This window comes from Vipera ursinii, assembly GCF_947247035.1.
Source record: "Vipera ursinii genome assembly, chromosome: 14".
Lineage (NCBI taxonomy): Eukaryota > Metazoa > Chordata > Lepidosauria > Squamata > Viperidae > Vipera > Vipera ursinii.
This window is the reverse complement of record NC_139527.1, coordinates 8,053,918-8,078,614: the sequence shown is the minus strand read 5'-3', so window position 1 is coordinate 8,078,614 and position 24,697 is coordinate 8,053,918. Positions and strand designations below refer to the sequence as shown.

Sequence of the window (24,697 nt, the reverse complement as noted above, 5' to 3'; positions counted from 1 at the left end):
TTAAAGATAAGCAGACCTGCTGTCATAACAACACTGTGATGAGAGGAGTGTTTCCCTTCCCATTTTATGGGAATGTGTCTAAATTAGCACTTGTGAATCAGCGGGCAAACCAAAACTCTTTGAAGTACAGACCATTCAAAGATACAACACTGAAAAAATGACCATTTTTAATGACCATTTTTCACTTAGGACTATTGTGACATCCCCAGGGTCACATGATCAGTGTTCCAATGCTTGGCAACCGACTCACATTTACGACGGTTGCCGTGTCCCATGGTTCATGGAATCCCTTCTGATAAGCAAAAGTCAGTGGGGAAGCCAGATTCACTGAACAGCTGTGCGACTAAGTTTGACTAAGTTTATAAATTGCTCTTAACTTTTAATCTGTATTAATTTATTACGGGCATTGCTGTTTAATTACTTTTTAATTTTTGTATCTTGTTTTTTTATTATGTATTGCCCTGTTCACCGCCCTGAGTCCTTCGGGAGAAGGGCGGTATACAAATTAAATTAATAAATAAATAATAATAAATAACAACCGCAGGGATTTACTTAACAACGGTGGCAAGGAAGGTCGTGAAATGGTGCAACGTACACTTAACAAATACCTCACTTAGCAAGAGAAATTTTGAGCTCAATGGCAGTTACAAGTCACGGACTTCCTAAATGTATTTCTCTCCCGTTGTGTGACATATATTTTTCTCCAAGCCTAAAAAATGCAACTGACAATCCTTCTTCTGTGTCTTTTGGTTCCCTTAGGTGTGACTTTTTCCTTTTTCTGGAAGACTCAAGGGTATCAACTGAAGCCTGTCCAGGTATATGGGGATCAGGTGCTTTCTAACAGATTTAAGGTCTTCTTTGGTGAACACAAAGGCTCTGTGGAATTCTTCAATCATCACACGTCCAGGAAATGGGCAGCAAGTTTTATTTTGCAAGGTATTTTTCCTCCTAAGATGCAGGCATTCATTGAATTGATAGCTACGGTAGTGTTTCTGCAGTGGACTTCAACTCCCAGAGTTCCTCAGCCAACCGTGCTGGTTATGGAATTCTGGGAGCTGAGGTCTGCATGTCTGAAAGTTGCCAAGCTTGGGAAACCCTGAGCTATGGTATATGATCAAAAGCAAATGTATTTATAGGCCAGAAAGTCTTTAAATAGCAATCGCATTTAGACTTCTATACCACTTTATAGCCCTATGTCAGCATATTGCCCCCAACAATCTGGGTCTTTATTTTACCCACCTCGGAAGTCAATCTTGAGCCAGTCAGGATCGAACTCTTGGCAGTGGGCAGAGTCAGCCTGCAGTGCTGCATTCTAACTACTGTGCTACCACAGCTTCTGTGACACAAAGCCTTGGCAAAGAAAAAAAACATAGCACAAGAGCTGCAAAATTAACATTTTAGCTTAATTGGAAATGGGCGGAAATAAATGCACTGACTTATTTGTAAACCTGATGCATTCACAATCATTTATACATAATTATCATTCTATCTGTGGAGAACTGAGCTGCGTGATTCAGGAGGCATCGGCAATATTCTTAAAAACAACAAAACGTAATTGAGCTGTCAAAACTATTCAGGTAACCAAAAGTGTTAACTACAGAAGACAAGAAATCCACTGTTGGTCTCTGCTACTTATTGTGAGGTTACATTAGCCGGATCTTGCAGGTCTGAAAAGGTGTCTCGCCCTCTTCTCCTCTGCAGCCCAAGGTACTAGGGAGGTCCCTTGTGTGGGCCACCTGCCACACCCTTATTTCTTCTGCAGATTCAGCTTCCTCTGATCTTACCATTGCCTAATCTTCAGGTCTTCCTCCTGTCTGCCAAGGCCATTCTCACATACCATTACAATGACGGTCACCTGTCAGAACTGTCAACTCACCCCAGTGCTTTCCTGTGTTCGGTGCCCGTTTGCCGTAAACCTTGGATGGGCTGGGGGCGGGAAACAGAGAGTGGGAAGACTTGGGAGGGTTGAATTGAGGCTGTACCGTTGGAGAAATCTCTGAAGGCCATTTCTTTGGCGAGACAATGCAGCTGCAAGACAACTTACATTCAGAACAGTCAAAGACATATTCTTTGAAACTGATTGGATGATGGGGTTGGGGGGGCATGTATCTGAGATGGGGAAGTTTAAATGTAAAGTTTTGGCGCACAGCCCTCAGTTCTGGCGCACAGCCCTCAGTTCTGGCTTTGTTTTACTGTAATCCACCTGACCTTTTGTGAACTATACCTTTCTCAACAAATGGAGTCAAGGATCGCTTATTACTTAAAGGTACAAATTGAGACATCATGTCAGAACCCATATTGTTTAAGGGGCTCTTTCTAATTCTATTCTTCTGGGTTCCGCCATACTCCTGGAAGGGAGGGGGAAGATGCTGCAGGCTGCCTCTTTGTTATTATCTATCGCTACAATGTAACTCTTTCGCTGTCTCTGCATACACACTCTTTGAACTGTCTTTTCCCCTTGATGTCAGCAAAAAAGTGGGGGAGAAAGGAATGTGCCTCCAGGCATCTGGCTTATTTCCTGTTCAGAAGGGAAGGTGTGAAGATCCAACAAACACCGGTGTTATCAGCATTTTCCCACAACGGACTTAACACCTCGGGATTGGCCCATTCGAACTGACCAGATGAACTATTGGGGTGGGGTTTGCTTGGGACACTTTTAACCTATTGATCTGAGTGGGAAATCCTCAGATCCTGGTTATTATGCCTGCTATCAGCTTCTCCTAATAAAAGTTCCTTTTGGAAGAAATGGCTTCCATGAGTTCTGGTTTCTTAGGATGAGGTTTTGAAGTGGGCCCTCACACATCACCTCCATGTCCACTGTTTTTCAGGTTCCCATTGGACTCATATCCTGTTTACCTGGAAATCTAAAGAGGGCCTGAAAGTCTACATCAATGGGACTTTGAACAACGTTGATCCCCATGGGGAAGATTTCTACAACTATGGGGACTCTAATTCGAACTTGCTGATGGGCTCCGAAGGCCGTCAAGGGAAACGGTACATTCATGGCGCCTTTGACGAATTCATCATATGGGAAAGAGTGCTCACTGCCAACGAGATCAAGCAGTATTTCACAGCTGCTATTGGTAAGTTAGGGACGCTGTGGCTCAGTGGGTTAGGACGCTGAGCTTGTCGATCAGAAGGTCGGCAGTTTGGCGGGTCGAATCCCAAGTGCCGCATAGCAGAGTGAGCGCCTGTTACTTGTCCCAGCTTCTGCCAACCTAGCAGTTTGAAAGCATGTAAAAATATAAGTAGAAAAATAGGGACCACTACGGTGGGAAGGTAACAGCATTCCGTGCACCTTTGGCATTTAGTCATGCCGGCCACATGACCACGGAGACGTCCTCAGACAAACGCTGGCTCTTCGGCTTTGAAACGGAGATGAGCACCAGCCCCTAGAGTCGGAAAGGACTAGCACGCATGTGCGGGGGAACTTTTACCTTTACCTTTATTGGTAAGTTTCACCCCAGCAAGGGGAGTTGAATACTGTATTTTCCGGCGTATAAGACGACTGGGTGTATAAGATAACCCCCGACTTTTGAGAAGATTTTCATGCGTTAAAAAGTCATCTTATACGCCGGAAAATACGGTATCTTTCTTGTTTGAACCTTGAACAGAATGCTCAATGTCCTCAGTGATATGACAGGAGGATTTCCAGTGAGTCGGGAAATCTTAACTCTTAACCAGATTTTGCAAAGGCTGGATAAGACGACTGTGTTGTGACAGAGACACCCTAAAAACATCAGGAGATCATTCTCATTTTGAGGGAGAAAAATCACCCCATTCAATATTTAGGGGTTAGAATAGATGTGTAGGCTTCTGACATAATCTGTGTGTAAAAAATCAGATTATTTGTCCATCTTTCCTAGTGTATCTAACAGCATTATTTTACTGCAGAACCTTCCCCCTTAACACCCTGATCATCTACTCACAGATAACAAGGCTAGGGATTTAATGTGATTTTCCTGAAAGCAAATGATTTATCCTTTTGCTAAACTGTGGCCTCCATTGGGAGTCTTCGGAGAAGGGAGAGATATAAATGGAATTAAAATAAAATAAATAAATAAATTATCATAATATTCAAAACACTGTCTCAGGAAGCCATTTCCCACAACGAACTAGCTAGCCCAGATCACAATATCCAAAATACTGTATCAAGAAGCTGCTTTCTACAAGGAACTAGCCAGCCCAGATATTTACATGATTTTGAACTTTTCACTGGCACTTTCTGGATACCGAAGTGAATTTTTCCAATGTACCCATTTCTATGTTGTCTCCCCTCCAATTTATCTCTTGTATCCCCATCCTCTCTTCCGCTAAATCTAGACCACAAAATGAGAATGTCACTTAGCCAAAACAAGGTTTCATGTTAAAAAATGAATGGTGATGCAGAGAAGGAAAGGACCACGGTGTGGCCATACTGAGGTTAATTCCTAAAAGCCAAAATAGAGAAAAATTCAGTCTACAGGAAAGAGGTTTAGGGAGGTGGTGCTCCTGAAAACAATTTGTTATCGAAGATATGCTGGTGATGTCAACCATCTGTTCACTCCGCAACAGGGGAGAATGTTAGCTAGCCTCACATTCAGCCATTCAACTTTTCTTCTGGATAACACCAACTTTTACCTTGGATTATATCCCCCACCCCAGTTCTCTGTAGCCAAGGGGAAAGTCCTGGTTAATGTTTCTCACTGTGGTTTCTAGGTGACCAGGCAGTGCTTGCTTCAACATCTCCGTGGGGATGGCAAACAACAGCAACCCTTCCAGTGGTAGGTGCATTCCTTAAATTCTTTCCGTTACATTGCCAGGTTGCTTATGTTAGAGGAGGAAAAAAAGTTATATCATTCCATGTTTGCAGCCAGAAAGAAGGAGAAAAGTAACCTACAAGCTTTGATCTTCATATAAGGCTTAACTCTGAGGTCAAAATCTGTGCTTCCCATTTATGTCAACTGTATTCCACTTGATTTCTGCATCCATCTGTGAACTTGGAAAAAAAAGAAAAAGAAATCTGCACATACTGTGTTCAATTGGACATACTCTTGTCATATTTGCATGCTATTTTCTCTAAAATGCATAATTTGTACATATTGTAGTGTGGTGGCTAAGGGGATGGACTTGCTCCAGAGACGCCCAAGTTCAAGGTTGTAGATAGGAGTTGAAAGGAAAATGGAGGCAACTATTGGACATTATGAGCTGTGGAGACCTTTCATGGTCGAAATTAAAACCTTCTTCCAAGTTGGGTCAGTCAGAGAAATGAGCTATTTTGGCAGTGGAATTTTCTCAAAGGAAAAGTTGTAATAGAAATTTGAGTTAAGGTAATTGGATTCCACCAGCATCTGAATTGCATTTTACTCCATTTAAAGTGGAAACCACCCCTCAAGCTTTATCAATGGCTTGGCAGGCCAGATAGAATATTTACAAAATAAACTAAATAAAATGGATTATCCAGGAAGTTGAATTTTGCAGGGAGGACCTCCAGACAGAATAGATTTCCTTGTCAGCCCAGACCCTGAAGATAAAAGTGGACAAATTAAAAATGATTATCTAGTAAATGTATGAAAGAAGAAGCTTGTTTCCTTGGTCAATGCTGAATCAGTGCCATTGTTGAAGAAAAGGACATTTTATTTCAATGGCGATCACTCCTGAAGAGAAGGACCTTTCAATCTTGCTATTTTATGCTTACAGCTTTCCATAAATGCCTACCAATCCATCATAATTAATCTCACAGAGGGAAAACATAGTGTCCAGGACCCATATGTCACGATGGACTATCTGAAAAACATTTCAAATGCCATGCTTAATGAATCTCTCACAGCAAATACTGCCTACAATCTTACTGAGGTAATTTTTCTTCATCCGTTAATCTGCTTATTGAGGCCATTTCCTAATTTACTGAGGTAATTTTCCCCCATTTTTAAAAAATCAACTTTACTAAGGTAACTTTCTTTCATCTGCTAATCAGTTTACTAAGGTAATTGATCAATTTATAGAGGGAAACATCCTCTAGTTATTAGGCAGTGCACTATAAGCAGGTTCCCATCTTGTTTTAGTCAAATAAAACTGTTTTCATTTCTACCTTATAGAAATACTATAGCACTAGTGTCATTTTCCTTGTGTGCTAATCATACTTGGTCAATAAAAATATTCTGTTCTGCTCTGCTCTGCTCTGCTCTACTCTTCTCTACTGTACTTTATTCCTATTCTATTCTGTTCTGTTCTGTTCTATTCTATTCTATTCTATTCTGGGATTCAAGAGAGATTGGGCACCTGCCAGGGGACAAGTGTCATCACTTGTGTTATGAGGTCATTGATTAGTGAAATTCATGTCATTTGAGCTATGACATCATAATGTGCTTGAGATCACCACGGCTTCTACAGATGCCTAGGAAGAGGGCATGAATGAATTGCAATCCAATCTTTCAAATTTATGAAGCAGGATATCTATCACATTCCATCCATCCATCCACCCATCCATCCATCCATCCATCGTCTAACACAGGGGTCTTCAAACTCAGCCCTTTTATGACTCATGGACTTCAACTCCCAGAATTTCTCAGGCAGGCATGCTGGTTGAAGAATTCTGGGAGTTGAAGTCCATGAGTCATAAAAAGGCCCAGTTTGAAGATCCCTAGTCTAACAGAAGAAATGTTTATGTTCTCATCTTTGACTGATTGCAAGTGATTGCAAGCCTGAATTTCACAGATTCTTCTTTATCGAGATTTATTAAGATGAAAGCAGTATCTTATAGAAGAATTCCAGTGAGTGAATTCTTTTCAACACACAGACACACACAAAAACAGAAATCATATATAAATGAACCATATATAAATGAGTCTCTTTCACACAGTTTATGATGCTATGATGAAGACACAGGCATATGTGAGAAGTGGGAGGCAGCCCCAACATCAAAATGATTTGTGAGCTACAAGTTGTTTTGGAGGTCTTCTAGTCCAACCCCCTGCTCAAGCAAAAGACCAGATACAATTTCAGACAAAAGGTTGTCCTATCTCTTCTTGAAGGCCTCCAGTGATGGAGTGCCAACAATTTCTCAAGGATTCTGATTAATCATCCTCACTGTTAGGAAATTTCTCCTTAGTTCTAGGTTGGTTCCCTTGTTTAATTTAGAGTGTCAGGGAGTCTACAGATCTCAATCCATTTCTGAAGACTGCAGAATGGGAAAGGAATATGAATATGTATCAGCAAGCACTGTCAATGGATTTAGGACTTTAAAAATATTTTGATGTGAGAAATTTAAAGCATAGTTCTATTCTTGATGTTTCAAAGCCTTTAAAATGTTTAAAAGAGCTTCAGTATCTCTGTGGGATGATACAAACTGACTTTATGGAAATGTGGCGGTCATGTCTTGTGGGCACAGCCATGCAGAAACAGAAAGTATAAAACATTTTTGCATTAATGAAGAAAAAGTGAAACTCAATTCCTCCCTTGCCATACTTCTGAATTTTCTAAAAAGATTTTGGTATAAGGCCCAAAGTCCTTGTGAAAAATCATTTGATTGCAGCTTATGTAGGTCTCAAAAGTGGAGCATGGGAAAGCAGGCACTGGAATCCTTATCTGTCTGTCTATCTATCAACTATATCTATATCCATCTATTATCTATCTATCATCTACTCTATCTATCTATCTATCTATCTATCTATCTATCTATCTATCTATCATCTATCTATCTTATCTATCATCTATCTATCTATCTATCTATCATCTACTCTATCTATCTATCTATCATCTATCTATCTATCTATCTATCTATCTATCTATCTATCATCTACTCTATCTATCTATCATCTATCTATCTATCTATCTATCTATCTATCTATCTATCTATCTATCTATCAATCACTGATCTATCTTCTATTGCTATCTCTCTAGCTATTGGGCTTCTATTGTTATCTCTTTCTGTCTCTCTCTCTCTCTCTCTCCATCTATCTGTCAATTACCAATTTATTTTTAAAAAACATTTACATAGCCACCCATATTATAATAAACTCTGTGTGGCTCCCAATAAAATATCTATTGACAATATGCAAAAACAGTTGTCCCAGGTTTCTGGCGGGAATGCATAATTTGCAGGAGAATCACACCAGGCAGTGATGATGATGGTGGTGGTGATCACATCATCGCAAATAACCTGTCTCCGTTCATCTGTAGGTTTTCTTTCAAGTGGTGGAAAGAGTTCTCAAGATAGCCGCTTGGATCAGCAGGAACCACGTAAGGATAATATCTTCCAAGACATTATTGGGGTTCTCCAGGAGTCAAGGCCTCCATCACTTGCTTATCACTCCAGCGTTGTCATTTCTACTTTCAGACCGCATCCCTTGCCGGAGGGCTGGTGTCCACCATTGACAGTGTGACATTTCATGTCGCACGCAATCTAGGAGGAAGCCCTTCGACCATAACAGTCCAAGGGACTTCACCTGTCGCAGGTGAGATTTATTGGCCTCAGTTTTGTTCTCCGACACAGGAGATGAAAGGTTCGCCTAGTGCACCAGTTGCGCCCCTTTTTGGACCGAGATGCCCTATGCACGGTTACCCACGCCCTCGTCACTTCTCGCCTGGATTACTGCAATGCTCTTTACATGGGGCTGCCCTTGAAGAGCACCCGGAGGCTTCAGCTGGTGCAGAATGCAGCCACGCGGGTGCTTATGGGAGTATCTCGGTACTCCCACATTACACCTCTCATGCGCGAGTTGCATTGGCTTCCGGTTGCCCTCTGGGTGCGATTCAAGGTGCTGGTAATAACCTTTAAAGCCCTACATGGCTTAGGCCCGGGGTACTTGCGAGACCACTTGCTGCCATTGTCAACCTCCCATCGCCCAGTTCGCTCCCACAGAGTTGGCCCCCCTCAGGGTTCCGTCGGCCAGGCAATGCCAGCTGGCGACCCCCAGGGGGAGAGTCTTCTCTGTGGGCGCGCCGACCCTCTGGAACGAATTGCCCCCGGAGCTGCGGACGGCCCCTGACCTTCGGTCCTTCCGCCGTGACCTGAAGACCTGGTTGTTCCCACAAGCGGGCCCGGACTGACTACGGTTTTTTAATTGGGCTTTTATCGGTTTTTAAATTGTCATATAATTATTAAATTTGTTTTATTGTTTAATTCTTTTTTAAATTTTCCATTTTATGTTTTTAATTTTTATTGTTGTGAGCTGCCCTGAGTCCTTAGGGAGAAGGGCGGCCCATAAATTTAATTAATTAATTAAATAAATAATAAATAAATAATAAATAAATAATAAATAATAAATAAATAAATAAATAAATAAATAATAATTGAACAAAGCCACCTCTGTGGCTTTTCACTTGCTGAAGGAGGGCATGAAATTTTCCTTTCCCGTTTTTTCCTGGGATGGAAAGCTCATCCCTCCTTGAGGAACCTCTATGATGAATCCAGGAAAGGAAGAAGGAGAAATGAAAAATAGAGAAGAAACGTCAGCCTTGGTTGACTTAGTTCAGGTCTTCCAAAGTGGGTTTTCTTAAGGTCTTGCCCTTCACACAGGCATTGTGTGTTGTCGCTTGATGAGCCTGCTGGTGGATATAGCTACAGCAGGGGTGTCAAACTCAATTTCATTGAGGGCCGCATCAGCATTGCGGTTGCCCTCAGGGGGCTGGGTGGGTGTGGCCAGGGTGGGCGTGGCCTACTGGGTGGGCGTGGCTAGAGTGCGTATGGCCTACTGGGTGGGCGTGGCCAGCTCTACATCGTTGGCATCAAGGGTGCCTATGGGGGCCTGGGCAGGAGTGGGACAGATCTGAGGGTCTCTGGCAGGAGGAGGGTCTCTGGGCCAGGGCCAAGGCAGCGGGGGCCGTTCCATCACTGTTTCCAGGATGGCTTCGCGGGCCGCATGAAACCACTTCGCGGGCCGGATCTGGCCCCCGGGCCTTGTGTTTGACATGTCTGAGCTACAGTATCATGCATCAGCCTTGATTCTTCCAGGTCTGTTCGCCTTGCGCTGGAAGGCGATTAAAATTCCACACTCAGCAGTATAGATCAAAATGTAAATCCAGTCACCACAAAACAACAGAGAACAAAAGAAAGAAAAAACTCCCCCACATTTCTCCTTCTTCGGTTCTCCATTTTTTTTTACCTGTTGCAAAATGATAAAGTTCCGTCTTTTTTTTTCTGCTTAAAACTCTAGTATATTTCCCTTCCCCCCCCCGCTGGTTTGTTTCAAAAGACCCTGATCGCTAAAAATGTTAAAAGAACAGACCTGGGGGCTCAACAATACGCAGGAATTAACTAATGGCTTTGCTCTCCTTTTCCTTTGGGTTTTGATCAATGTTTGCATTATTATACAGATTATTCCCTGGTTAAAATGCCTCCTCAGCTCCTGAATGTGCCTCAATATCGCTTCCCATTACAAGGACAGAGCTATATTTCTATACCCAGAGAAGCTTTCCAATATTCAGGTAAGGGAATAATTTAGCAGAAGGAAAGAAAGGTCAAATCTGCCGCCTTTGGCTTTCTCCTGCCAGCCAAGGTTTTCCACCATATGGCTGGGGATTATGGGAATTAACATCCACCCCATCAGGTAGGCCAAGGAAGGGGCCAGGAGAAACCATCTTTCTTCCGAATTGCCCTTCTGATGATTGGGTCAAATACGTCTTTCCTTGTTTGGATTGCTGAGAAACCTGTTAATCGAGGGGAAATGGGAAACTGAATTGTTTCTTGCCTTGCAAAAATCGGTGTGGCCATTGGAAGGCGGCAAAGAGTTACTTTTTTCCCCATACTGCTTTGTCATCTAGTGGTCATCAAGATTTTTGCAGCTCCAATCAAGATTTTCCAACAGATGAATGAATTCTTGAGCACTTTAACTTCTTTCGATTGTCTCAACTGGTGGCAAATTCACACCAATCCTTCCTATTTTTCAAACCCCTTTTCCACAATGATCTACAGGTCCCCAAACTTTTGGGCACCAGGGACCAGTTACATCAGGGTTGTCAAACTCAATTTCATTGAGGGCCGCATCAGCATTGCGGTTGCCCTCAGTGGGCCGGGTGGGTGTGGCCTGGGTGGGCGTGGCCTACTGGGTGGGCGTGGCTAGAGTGCGTATGGCCTACTGGGTGGGCGTGGCCAGCTCTACACCGTTCGCATCAAGGGTGCCTATGGGGACCCGGGAAGGAGTGGGACAGATCTGAGGGTCTCTGGCAGGAGGAGGGTCTCTGGGCCAGGGCCAAGGCAGTGGGGGCCGTTCCCTCACTGTTTCCAGGATGGCTTCGCGGGCCGCATGAAACCACTTCGCGGGCTGGATCCGGGCCCCCGGCCTTGTGCTTGACATGTCTGAGTTACATGGAGGGAGGTTTTTCCGCGGACCAGAGGGGGTGTGGTTTTGTGTGCTGCCTGCCTGGATGTGCAAACCGGTTGTTTGTGCAGACTGGTTGCTGGCATGCTGCAGCCCGGTACTGGTTCACGGACTGGGGGTAGGGGACCCCTGCTGTAGAGGGTCTCCTCAGAGTCAAACCTTGATATTATTTATTTATGTAATTTATTAAAGTTATATGTCATCTCACTATTCAAGAGACCCCGGGTGGCTTACAACAGTTAGAGCAGTAGTGACCCAGGATGAAAAAGGATAAAGTTATTGGCATCCAAGGTAGCTTTAAGTACTGGGTTTCACCTCCTGCATTACTGTGATCCTGATACTGACACATTTTGCCTTCTTTACAGCCTGGATTACAATTGTGGGTCTCTTCTATCATTCTATGCATCAGTACTTCCATAGCATCAAACCATTGGACACCAAGTAAGTCCCCTTAAAATCACAACACGCTTGTGGTTATTCCTGAATATGAGATTGGATAGGTTTGCTTGACTTCACACAGTGTTTCTCAATTTCAGCAATTTTAAGATATGGGACAGAGGGAGGGATGGAGGAAGGAAGGGAAGGAGGGAAAGGGAAAGGTGAAGGAAGAGTAGAGAAAAGGGTAAAGGGGAGGAGGAGAGGAGAAGAGAGGAGAGGAAAGAAGGAAGGAAGGAAAGGAAGGAGGGAAAGGAAAGGGTGAAGGAAGAGAAGAGAAAGGAAGGGTAAAAGGGAGAGGAGAAGAGAGGAAAGAAGGAAGGAAGGAGGGAAAGGAAAGGGTGAAGGAAGAGAAGAGAAAGGAAGGGTAAAGGAGAGGAGGAGAGGAGAGGAAAGAAGGAAGGAAGGAAGGAAGGGAAGGAGGGAAAGGAAAGGGTGAAGGAAGAGAAGAGAAAGGAAGGGTAAAGGAGAGGAGGAGAGGAGAGGAAAGAAGGAAGGAAAGAAGAATGGAAGGAAGGAATTAATTTTAAAACAGCCCACTTGGTTTGGTCCTCCTCATCGCTCCTCCTCAAGGACCCCAAAGTTGCATTTTTCAGTCCTGACGGAAACCTCCTTTTAAAGTGGAGAAGGGTTTTTCCCAAGCCAATTGTCATCTGGATGGACAGTATGACATTCAAATCATCATCATCATCATCATCATCATCATCAAAGATTCTCATTGAAAATGCTCAGTCACCCCTCTCAACGGGCTCTCTCCGCTTCCCTTATCTCGTTGAACTTTAAATCGGCAGGATGGACTCACGCTAATTTAACTCTGTGATACGCCATCCTTCCTCTTTCCCTTTTCCCAGAAGCCAAGGTCTAATTTACACCTCACCCAGGAGCAGATAAGGCTCTTAGAATCTGTTTACTCTGGGCACTGACCATGGATTTAAATGGTGGAAACTTGCAGCAATAGATCACTCAAATTCTTCCCTGACCTGGGAAATTTCCAAGCCTGTTCATAAGGTGTCCTCCACCCGCCTTGCTTGTCAAAACGGATTTATTTATGGAAGTTATGAATGGAATGAAACAGATCCAGGGAGCGGCTAATTTTTCTCCGCCCTGCCGCAGCCTCACCTGCAAGTTCTGGAAGTTTATTTCAAGAGAGTAGACCTGTTTTACGTATTGACTAGGCAAAAGGTCACTTGGATTGTCTACGGAGATTCTCAGTCACCCAGTCCTGGTTGTCCCAAAGGCGCTTTTTCCAAACGGCAGCTGGATTTTCTTTGTTTTTCATCAAAAACCTTTATTGACTTTTCTTTTTTTTTTACTGTGGGCACATTGGCACACATTAAGAATGAAATTTTGTTGTTTGTTCTCAATAGCGTAAGCATACATTTCGCTACTCATTCAAGAAGCTTGAAGAACACAACTGAAGAAGCTTCTTTTTTTTATTGAAAAGTTTTTCAGTACATTTTATCTTTAACAAAACAAAACCCCTCCCAACCCCCTCCCCTCTTCCCAACCCACCCCAACACCTCCCACCCTCCCCTTCCCCCCTCCCCGACTTCCCAGAGCTAAATACAAGGTATAAAAGTAACAACAATCATAATCTACCATATGCAAACAATAAGCTATTAAGTCTATCGCACTTTAACTCTTATAAAATGACTACAAGTATAAAATGACTACAAGAACTGAAGAAGCTTCTTGAATTGAGAAGTGAAATGTCTTCAAGGAAAAAAACAAAGAAAGTCCAGTCGCCTTTTGAAAAAAGCACCTTTGTAAGTTAGATTGCATTTCTTTCACAACCTGGACTACATTTTCAGATATATGGACTTCGACTCACAGAATTCTCTAGCCCAGCATTTCCTTTGATGAGAATTCTTTATTTTAAATGCAATTTTTATTAAGTTTTTTTTTACAAAAAAAAGGGAGATTAAAAACTAATGCATACTAATATAAAGTAAGAAAGGAAAAACAGGAATAAAAGATAAAACTAAAAATGCAAGAATAGAATAGAATGGAACAGAACGAAATGGAGTAAAACAGAATAGGAATAGAACAGAAGGGACCTTGGAGGTCTTCTAGTCCAGCCCTCTGCTCAAGCAGGAGAACTATATCACTTCAGACAAGAGAGAAGCTGAAGGGGGAAAAAAAGAAAAAAATACAAGAAGTCATTTACACTCTTCTCCTTCTAAGTTATAAGTACCATTGTAAATATTATGAATATAATGTGCTCTATGCTATGGTATGCAATGCTAGCATTGATGTTGTTACTTAATGTGGGTAATGAAACATCTGCAAGAAAACAACCAAGCTCAGAGTTCGTTTCTCTCTCACACTTTTTAATGGCTTGCTTGAAAAATCCTGCTGCAAATAGCAATGCTGAAATGGATAAACTCCATTGCTCCCCACAATCCACTTCTCCATAGGGAATCTTTTTTCTCCCCCCAGCAAAAACCAGAAACGAAAGCCTATATTATAAAAGGGCTTAGCAACAACACTTCGCTATTAACAATCGTTTAAGTCTCCCGTTACTTGCTCAATCAAATAGCAATGTTGCTTCTGATGCATTTGGTAAATGGCAGCTGTTAAATTCAGTTCTTTGGAAAAAAAACCCTCATAATTCCAAAACACAAAAATAAAAATGATTGGGTTTTTACCATGCACACACACACACACACACACACACACACACACACACACGCAAAACATTATACCCAACTATCTAAGGAATGCTAGCTGGTCATAAGAAATAAAGGGAGCCAGGATGGTTTGTCAAAAAAATGTGTTTGAGCAATGCCTTAATTAAAACTAGTAATAAAATCTCTTTTGACTCATGTTCATGTAGCTTTCTTGGCACAAAGTGGTTTGCTAAGCAAAGTTGAGCATGGTTAGTTTGTGGATGGGAACCCATCTGGAGAGGACTAAGATTAAGATAGACAGGGAAGTTGAAACACATCTCTGCAAGAAGGCAAGTGATAAACCACATCCATGTGGTCACCAAGAAAACTTTATGGATACGTCCTTGAAGTCACCAAGAGCCAAGTACCATTTTATAGTGACAGTATCACTCTATTCTGCACTATTGAGGCCACATCTAGAAGACTTTGTCCAGTTCTGGTCACTATGATAGAAAAAGGTGTGGAGACTCTAGAAAGAGTGCAGAGAAGAGCAACAAAGATTATTAGGGGGCTGGAGCTAAACTATACGATGGCTAGCTTCCAGGGATGGAAGCTCCTCAGAGATCCAATCTGGAAATCAGGAGGAATTTCCTGACACAGGAAACAGGATATCAAATTATTCTCTATGGCACCTGAGGACAGGACAGGACAGGAAGCCAGGGATGGAAGCTCTTCAGAGAAAGATCCAATCTGGAAATAAGGAGGAATTTCCTGACATTCACAGCAATTGATCAGAGGCATAAAACAGAGGCATAGAGTCAAGATCACACGAAGTATTAGTACCACTTTATAAAGCCCTAGTAAGACCACACCTCAAATATCGCAGCCAGGTTTGGTCACCATATCACAAAAAAGATGTTGAGAGTTTGGAAAAAAATCAGAGAAGAGCAACTAAGATGATCCAAGGCCCGGAGACTAAAACATACGAAGAACGGCTGCGGGACTTGGGTCTGGCTAGTCTAAAGAAAAGAAGAAATAGGGGAGACATGATAGCAGTGTTCCAGTATTTGAGGGGTGCCACAAAGAAGAGGGGGTCACGTTATTCTCCAAAGCACCAGAGGGCAGGACAAGAAACATTGTTTGGAAACTGATCAAAGAGAGAAGCAACCTGGAATTAAGGAGAAACTTCCTGACACTGAGGACAATCAACCAGTGGAACAGCTTTGCCTCCAGAAATTGTGGGCGCTCCATCAGTGGAGGTTTTTAAGAAGAGACTGGACAGTCACCTGTCTGAGATGGTCTAGGATTGTCCTGCTTGAGCAGGGGGCTGGACTAGAAGACCTCCAAGGTCCCTTCCAGCTCTATTCTATTCTAAGATATTCTAATAAATGGACCAATTTGCCTCCTGGATGTGGGATTGCTCCATGGCTGGAGTTTTCCAAGAAAGGATTCTACAGCCATTGCCCAGGATTTTATATGAAGACTCCTGCTTTGGATTAAAAGACCTCCAGGGTCCCTTCCAGCCAAGAATTTTATAAATGTCATTTAAAGAAGACTTGGTGATGCTAATCCTGCTTTTTGAGATTCAAGTAGATGCCCCAATGGAAAAGTCTCTCCCCCCTGCTCCCAGATAAACAGCATATATTTTGATATCTGCAAGGCAGACTAATGACCAAACCCAACTCTTTCAAAAATCCCACTTTTGCCTGGCCAGGATCCCATTTCTCTACTAGTTTTTCTCTGGAGGCTTTTTTTTTCTCACCAGTCAAAAACTTTTCAGCCTTTTTTTTTTCTTCTCGATGACAGCGGATAGAAATTTCCTCACTTTTTTCAGCTCATTTGCAAGAGAGCAAATTTGTCTCTTTTGAAAGTCCAGAAAAAAAGCTGGATCCGAAATGTCAGAAGAAGAGAGTGAAGCTAGCAGAGCAAAATCTAACCTTCTTTTGGCGGCGGCGGGGCGGCAGGGGGGGGGGGAGAAATAGAAGGAGGCAGATGGCAATCCGAGTATTTAAACTTTGCTTGTCAAACGCTCCCTCCAGCTAAGAAAATATCTTGGCTGGCTGGCTTTCTAATCACAGCTTGCGCCCGTTCGGTTTGTCTCGGCATTCTGGTTTAAATTATGGCACCCCTGAGAAGGATAGATATTTTTCCCTAGGACATGATGGGTCTCTTTCATAACAGGACTATAAATAACGGAGCAAAAGAATAATTTGAGGGGGGGGGAAAGAGAAAGAAAGGGAATCTTTCTCCGAGCAGCAAAGTCTCAGCCCTTGATGGAATTTTTTTTTCTTTTTGCCGTGCAGTTTTTTTTTGCATCGATTTATTTGTAGGTTGTTGAAGGCGTGTGGCAGCCAGGTTGTGTCCTTCTCAATAAGGCCTTCTTAGGGAGCTTAAGGAATACAATGGAGAAGATTATTTCTTTTAATATGAGGAAGGGGGGGACTTCTATGCCCTCCTCAGCTTCCATACAGGAAGGCAAAAGATACAGAACCGAGGTCATTAAAAGCAGCTCAGATGCCTCCACCCAAGTCTGTCGGCCAAAAAATGTCTTCCAGATCCAACTGGGAAATCAAAGCAACCAGTTTCCAGGATCTGCAAAATGGTTCAAAGCAAGCAAGACTCTCTCGGAGGTCCTGTAGAAGTCAGCCAATCAGTCAGAGTCGAGGTGGAAGGGACCTTGGAGGTCTTCTAGTCCAACCCCTGCTCAAGCAGGAGACTCTGTACCATTTCAGATAAGTCTTTTCTTGAAAACCTCTCGGGATGAAGTCAAAATATCCAGGTTGCTGAGAATGGCCAGCACATTCATAAGCAGAGAAGCTGCTGGGATTTTACACTTTAGAAATAAATATACAGTTGGGTCCATAATTCCCATTGCCATCAAATATCGGTGTCTTTACTATTTTTTGCATGTGCTTTTATACCTACTGTGTGCCATGTTTTGGAGATGTTCCCTTCCCTCCCCTCCCCTCCCCTCCCCTTCCCTCTCCTCTCCATTTCCTTCCTTCCTTCCTTCCTTCCTTCCTTCCTTCCTTCCTTCCTTCCTTCCTTCCTTCCTTCCTTCCTTCCTTCCCTTCCCTTCCCTTCCCTTCCCTTTCTCTCATTCCCATCTTCCTTCCTTCCTTCCCTCCCTCCTTCCCTCCCTCCCTCCCTTCCTCTCATTCCCATCTTTCTTTCTTTCTTTCTTTCTTTCTTTCTTTCTTTCTTTCTTTCTTTCTTTCTTTCTCCTTCCTTCCTTCCTTCCTTCCTTCCTTCCTTCCTTCCTTCCTTCCTTCCTTCCTTCCTTCCTTCCTTCCCTTCCCTTCCCTTCCCTTCCCTTCCCTTTTCTTCCCCTTCCCTTCCCTTTCTCTCATTCCCATCTTCCTTCCTTCCTTTCTTCCCTCCCTCCTTCCCTCCCTCCCTCCCTCCCTTCCTCTTATTCCCATCTTTCTTTCTTTCTTTCTTTCTTTCTTTCTTTCTTTCTTTCTTTCTTTCTTTCTTTCTTTCTTTCTTCTTTCTTTCTTTCTTACTTACTTTCTTCTTTCTTTCTTTCTTTCTTTCTTTCTTTCTTTCTTTCTTTCTTTCTTTCTTTCTTCTTCCTTCCTTCCTTCCTTCCTTCCTTCCTTCCTTCCTTCCTTCCTTCCTTCCTGCCCAAATAAAGATGGGTGTCTGAAGAAACAAAATACCCCACAAGTCACTAATAAACTGTTGCTCTAATTTCCCAGAATTCCTGAAGCTGCTACCTGCAAAGAGTGTATGATTTTTGCTAGTAGCTACCTTATCTCCTTGACAATGGAGCCACCACCAACTCTGTCTCACAATCTGTCAAGCTCTCCCCTCATCACCATCCATATGAAGCATCAACTGGTAAGCGATGCTTATCTTTCAGTATTTTTCCCCCTTTTGTAGTGACAAACAATTGCAGGGGGTTACTCTACATTTCCATGAAATGTGATTCTCAAACTGACTGTGTGTGTATGTATACAGTATATGTATATATGTGTATATGTGTGTATATGTATATACATATGTGTTAAGTATTTATCAAGTCTTTTGAATACCTTGCTAGTTAAATCTTCTTTCCTGTTTCAGCCTATCCCAAGGCTATCCGCAGGCTATAGTCACAACTTACGACAGTTCATTATTTGTGTAAATTATTCAAATTGCTAATATGTATATACGTGTATATATATATTGTTTGCAAGTGATGGTTTGCAGAATCATCTCCTGATTTAGACTAGACTAGAATAGAGCTGGAAGGGACCTTGGGGGTCTTCTAGTTCTCCAAATTTTATATATATTATTTGGAGGACTAGAAGACCTCCGAGGTCCCTCCCAGTTCTATTCTATTCTAGTCTAAATCAGGAGATGATTCTGCAAACCATCATTTGCAAACTCCTTAATTCTCGCTGATACGCAGGGAGGCAGTGAAAAAGTAAAAGAATCCTCCATCCTGGTGTACATGGTTGTTAATTGCAGAGGGAAAATAGATGAGCTGGTGCAATTCTTGTAACCAGTGGTGGGATTCAGCCGGATCTCACCACTTCGGCAGAACCGGTAGCTAATTTTTGTTGCCTGGGCCCAGAATGGACTTCCGGAAGAGGCATCCACACACAGAGAACTGGTTGTTCACATATTCGAATGCCACCACTGCTTGAAACCCTACCTTAATCAATCTTGCTAATTCACAGGAAAGATATATTTCAGTTTGGAGGAGATGGATAAATTATATTCAGAACAAATATGGGACTAAAAAGTTCCATTTAGCTTATGAGTAGATTTTAGTGGGATATTGTTATTGGTACTTTGTTTGTAGTTACGTTAAAGGGGAGTTAAAGCACATTACGAATTTGGTTAATTGTATATTATGCATAATTTTTATTTAGAATATGATTATTGTAACTATAATCCTGTATTTAGCTCTGGGAAGTGGGGGGGGGAGGTGGGTGGGTTTGGGGTGGGAGGGATTTGGGGATATATTGTAAAATTTTGTTTTTGTAAAACTCTTTAATAAAAAAAAAATCTTGCTAAACACGTAGACCAGGGGTGTCAAACTCGCAAGTCACGTGACGTGTCGCAACGTGTCGCGACTTTTTTTTCCATTGCCGGTCATGGGGTGGGCATGGCAGTTTGACACCCCTGATGTAGACTATGAGAATCATTTTTGAAAAATCAGCTGCTTTGGGTTTTAGGCCCATGATCAAGGGCTTGACAGCTATAGAAATATCAAAGATGAAATTGGACTTAGATTTAAATGTTTCAATGCATGTTTAATGTAATGCAGCATAGGGAGAGTTGGGTATGTTTCAAAAAAAGTAAGAAAGGACCTGGGTTGGATTTCTATAGAAGCCAATGTCCAAAATCCACTCAAAGTCAATTTATGATGTTGAATGAAGTCAGAGGCAGTGCCCATCTTTCTCTGACAAAATTTAATTCTTCACTGTTTCTTTGTTTTCGAATATTTGTCTGGAAAAGCACATGGGCTTCTGGAAATATTAAATTGAAATAAAGAGAGGTGGGGGGAGAGAAAGAAAGAGAGAGAAAGAGACACACACAGAGATAGAAATAGGGAAAGAGAAAGAAAAAATGAAAGAACAAAAAGAGAAGAAAAAGAAAGAGAGAAAGAAAGAGAACAGGAGAGAGAGAGAAAGAGAAAGCAAAAGAGAAAGAAAGAGAGAGAAAAATAGAAAGCGAGATCTATTGATAAAAATATTGCTCTAGTTACATGGTTATTAAATGAGTTGGTTTCTTACAAATCCTTAGATCTTGGCAAGAGACTGAGATAGTAGAAACAAGGTCTCTGTACCATCTCTGCTTTGTTATGGAAGGAGACGTTGCTGGTTCACTGCCATATTTTCTGTCATCTGCAATATAATAGGATTACTAATTGATTTGCTGCAGATGCTGACTCTCAGGCGGGAGGGTGGGGTAAATTAAGAAAATTGATTTTTTTTCCCCTCCCCTCCTTGGCTTGTAATTGTATGGAAAGGTTTTTTTTAAAAATGAATGGCATCCCAGCATGCTTTTCCAACCAACTGAAAGGTTGTAACATCTGCAACAACTCCGTGGCTAAATTCTTGTCCTGGCTAAATCAACTAACCTGAAGGTTATATTTGTTGTGGGGTGGTTTCTATGAGTTGAGTTTCAAAACACTTTCTGGTATTTTGAGGCAGGTCGTTGAGTTAGGATTTTAGGGACAGCAAAAGATGATTAACCGTTTCTTCCATCTCCGAGTTTTCTGGCTGGTTGCAGCTGTAGATGGGGAAGGAACAATAGATTATCACAAGGTCTTCCATCGCTGGATTTATCCAAAGGAAAAAGGGATTGAGTTACAGACATGTCAGCTGTTCGATACTCCTGCTTCTGTTTTTTTTTTCCTCTCTCAGTTGAGGGTGGAAATTTCTGAATTCCCTTGGTGAAAATCATTTGATAAACGAAGGAGGTGGACAGTCATTTTTCTGATTATGGAGGAATGTGCTGATATTCTGAGCTATTCAAGTTTTGCAAGCTCATCATTTCTTGGGTTTTGAGAAGCTCATAAAAGTGGAAAACTCAACCATAGTGGCTGATGCTGTGTTTCTCTTCTCTAGAAAAATACTACATCTAAGATAGGCTTGTCCAACCTTGGCAACTTTAAGACTTGTGGACTTGCAACTTCTAGAATTCCACAGCCTCCCCTTCGGGAATTCTGAGAGCTGAAGTCCAGAAGTCTTTAAAGTTGCCATCGTTGGATGCCCCCGATCTAAGGCCAATGTATTGATGTCTCTTTCTTTTATCTTCACACCTAGAACATCTGGTTTTGGGTTCCACCATCTGAGATCTTGCTTTGATGGATCCATTTCACATCCATGCAAAACTCTAACCACTTCTTCTCATTACCCCATCTTAAAAAGGGGTAGCATGCACAAAAGAATATCTGGAATCATCCAAGGGATGAATCACTTCTTTCTCAGAACCCATCTCTGAAAAAAAATATCACCCTCCTTCAGATGATGGTTGAAATCCAGCAAACCAGATCCAGCCTGCTTTTATTGGCCTTCCTTGCTTCCTTCCTTCCTTCCTTCCTTCCTTCCTTCCTTCCTTCCTCCCTCCCTCCCTCCCTCCCCCCTCCCTCCCTCCCTCCCTCCTTCCTTCCTTCCTTCCTTCCTTCCTTCCTTCCTTCCTTCCTTTCTTTCTTTCTTCTTTCTTTCTTTCTTTCTTTCTTTCTTTCTTTCTTTCTTTCTTTCTTTCTTCTTTCTTTCTTCTTTCTTTCTTCTTTCTTTCTTTCTTTCTTCTTTCTTTCTTCTTTCTTTCTTTCTTTCTTTCTTTCTTTCTTTCTTTCTTCTCCTTCCTTCTCCTTCCTTCCTTCCTTCCTTCCTTCCTTCCTTCCTTTCTTTCTTTCTTTCTCTTTCTTTCTTTTCTTTCTTTCTTTCTTTCTTTCTTTTCTTTCTTTCTTTCTTTCTTTCTTTCTTTCTTTCTTTCCCCTCTTGATTAAAGATCAGTTCAGTAGCCTAGATAGACTACTTTCCAGCAGGTCTGGAAGGGAAGGCGGTTTAGGTTGGCAGAGGCTGGGTGCTATGAATTCCTTGAGTATCTATGCCTCTGGGGCAAAGCCCAGCTCCAGAGTCCTGCTTCTGAATGTCATTCCTCATTAGTCTAACACCACTCTTGATTTGTTGACCCTCTGAAAACAGTAGAAATAATCGTTCAGATGGGTTCCAAACCACCGTCCTTTGTCTGACCCCATTCCTGCCTCATCTAAGTATAAGGGGTTTTTTTTCTGCTGAACTGGCAATCCTGCTTCTTCATCTTCTTTCTCATTCCACATTACACCATTTTTCAAGAAGTAGCACTTCGGCTGATGACTGGGAAAGTTTCTCCCTGGTTCCTTTTTAATGAAAAGAAGGAATCGGATTGGCATGATAAAAGGGTTCCAATATCTGAGGGGCTGCCACAGAGAAGAGGGGGTCATCCTATTCTCCAAAGGGAACTTGGAAAAAGTTCAGAGAAGAGCAACTAAGATGATCCAAGGCCTGAGACTAAAACATACGAAGAATGACTGTGGGACTTGGATTTGGCTACTCTAAAGAAAAGAAGAAATAGGGAGAGAGGGTAGCAGTGTTCCAGTATTTGAGGGGGCTGCCACAAAGAAGAGGAGGTCACGTTACTCTCCAAAGCACCAGAGGACAGAACGAGAAACAATGGTTGGAAACTGACCAAGGAGAGAAGCAACCTGGAATTAAGGAGAAACCTCCTAACAGTGAGGACAATTAACCAGTGGAACAGCTTGCCACTAGAAATCATGGGCGCTCCATCACTAGAGATTTTAAGAAGAGACTAGACAGTCGTTGTCTGAAATGGTATAGGTTCTCCTGCTTGATCAGGGGCTGGACTAGAAGCCCCCCAAGGTCCCTTCCAGCTCTGTTCTATTCTAAACCACCAGAAGGCACAACAAGAACCAACGGATGGAAACCAATCAAGGAGAGAAGCAACCTGGAACTAAGGAAACAATTAACCAGTGGAACGGCTTGCCTTCAGAAGTTGTGGGAGCTCCATCGCTGGAGGTTGTCAAGAAGAAACTGGACAGCCATTTGTCTGGGATGGTATAGGGCAGGGGTAGGCAACCTCGGCTATTTTATGACTCATGGACTTCAACTCCCAGAATTCCTGAGCCAGCTGGCTCAGGAATTCTGGGAGTTGAAGTCCATGAGTCATAAAAGAGCCGAGGTTGCCTACCCCTGGTATAGGGTCTCCTGCTTGAGCAGGGGGTTGGCCCCCAGTAGAAGACCTCCAAGGTCCCGTCCAAGTCTGAAATATTGTTATTCTCAGTTGGGGGCACTTGGCATTGTGTGCAGAAGCCACAAGCTTGAAACTTCCTGCAAGAATGGGGAACCGTTGAAGGTTGAACTACTAGACCAGGGGTAGGCAACCTTGGCTCTTTTATGACTCGTGGACTTCAACTCCCCAGAATTCCTGAGCCAGCATGGCTTAGCTTGGAAACTTAGCTTTCCCTCAGCATGGCTGCTCAGGAATTCTGGGAGTTGAAGTCCACAAGTTGTAAAAGAGCCAAGGTTGCCTACCTCTGTAGTAGACAATGTGAGCCAGGTAAAGGCTGGGGATGGATCTGGTCCGTCTCAGGTTCAGTTGCCAAATTTTCAGGCACCATGGAAGCCTCTTCACCCTGAGAAGACAGGAGATATGTAATTACATCATCCATTACTTTCCACAAACTCTGCCATTTTATTTCTTCTCGCATGCAGCCTGATTGCAGCAGGATTCATGATTCGTTCTGGAAGTCATTATGAAGGACCCTTGGACCCCTTAAATAAACATGGCCAATCATTCTTTTGACACCGCATGCAACCTTTTTTTTCTTACCCTGAGGGCACCCCTAAACTCTGTCATGGGGGCTCTGCACCCCCCTCCCCCCAAAATTCATAGGCAGGGCTAGGAGAAAAACTGGTCTGACTAGCAGAGCTACATCACGGCACACCCGAAAGCAAACCAGGTTGTATCTCCCGGCTTATGGTGATGCACGAATCCAGCCTAAAGCCGCTCACCAGAAGGCTGCTTTTGTCAAGTTTCCGACGGCTTTTCAAGTGACTCTGAGGCATTGTTTACCTTAAAAGTCCTTTATTAGCCTAATAGAATCTTATTGCTTGACAGCTTTGATGAATAAATAATAAATCCTGTCTACATTCTCATGGAAGAAAATGGGGCACTGCGTCTCCCCCACCTGTAAAGAGAAATTTGACAGGTAAAAGGAGAAAAAAAAGGGCATCCAGATGGACTTAAAATATAAGGAGCATTAACAGTCCTTATAAAAATAAATCTCTCAGCTGCCTGCAGCCACATGGAACTGAGGGGAGATGTTTCTGTCACGCCAACATTGCCTCAGTAATTAAAGCTTTCCCTCGCCAAGGGGTTTCCAATTCTTTCTTTCTTTCTTTTTAACTTTTAGCCACAGCTTTTCTGGAAGTGAAGAGTTTTTATTCTGTCAAGAAAGTTTTTTTTTCCTGTCTTGAAAGCAAAGCGTCTTTGCAGGTTGACGGAGTTTGTTTCCCCTCTTTTTCCCCAAGTCAGGGGCCTTGAGGGGCCATATTGCCAACTTTTGGTCTGAGACCAACCGCCTCTCCCAGCTTCAGCAAAGGTGGCGCCCGCTTGTATCTGCTTGGCGAAGTCATCTCTATATACAGCAATTCCTTTCTGCGGAAATATATATATATATATATATATATTCTGAGCAGAAGGCAGCGCTGTGTCAATATTTGCAGAGCTGATCAACTCCGCGGAGAAGCTGGAGCAATAATGTGGGTTTATCAACTTCTAGTGAATCCTGACAAGATCTGATTTCCGAGGGCTGTGCATGATTCAGTTTGCACACTTGGTCCGCAAGTT

At 42.6% G+C, this 24,697-nt stretch overlaps 1 protein-coding gene across 1 annotated transcript in view; it reads left to right on the top strand.

Moving 5' to 3' along the window:
* Window positions 1–24,697, top strand: part of ADGRD1 (adhesion G protein-coupled receptor D1) — a 121,191-nt gene that overhangs the window by 10,948 nt on the left and 85,546 nt on the right. Inside the window, exons 6-14 of the mRNA XM_083373240.1 lie at window positions 760–936; window positions 2,829–3,083; window positions 4,699–4,763; window positions 5,680–5,835; window positions 8,161–8,220; window positions 8,318–8,435; window positions 10,297–10,407; window positions 11,666–11,741; window positions 18,046–18,187. Of these exons, the coding sequence (XP_083229366.1) occupies window positions 760–936; window positions 2,829–3,083; window positions 4,699–4,763; window positions 5,680–5,835; window positions 8,161–8,220; window positions 8,318–8,435; window positions 10,297–10,407; window positions 11,666–11,741; window positions 18,046–18,187 (1,160 nt within the window). The remainder of the gene's footprint in view (window positions 1–759; window positions 937–2,828; window positions 3,084–4,698; window positions 4,764–5,679; window positions 5,836–8,160; window positions 8,221–8,317; window positions 8,436–10,296; window positions 10,408–11,665; window positions 11,742–18,045; window positions 18,188–24,697) is intronic.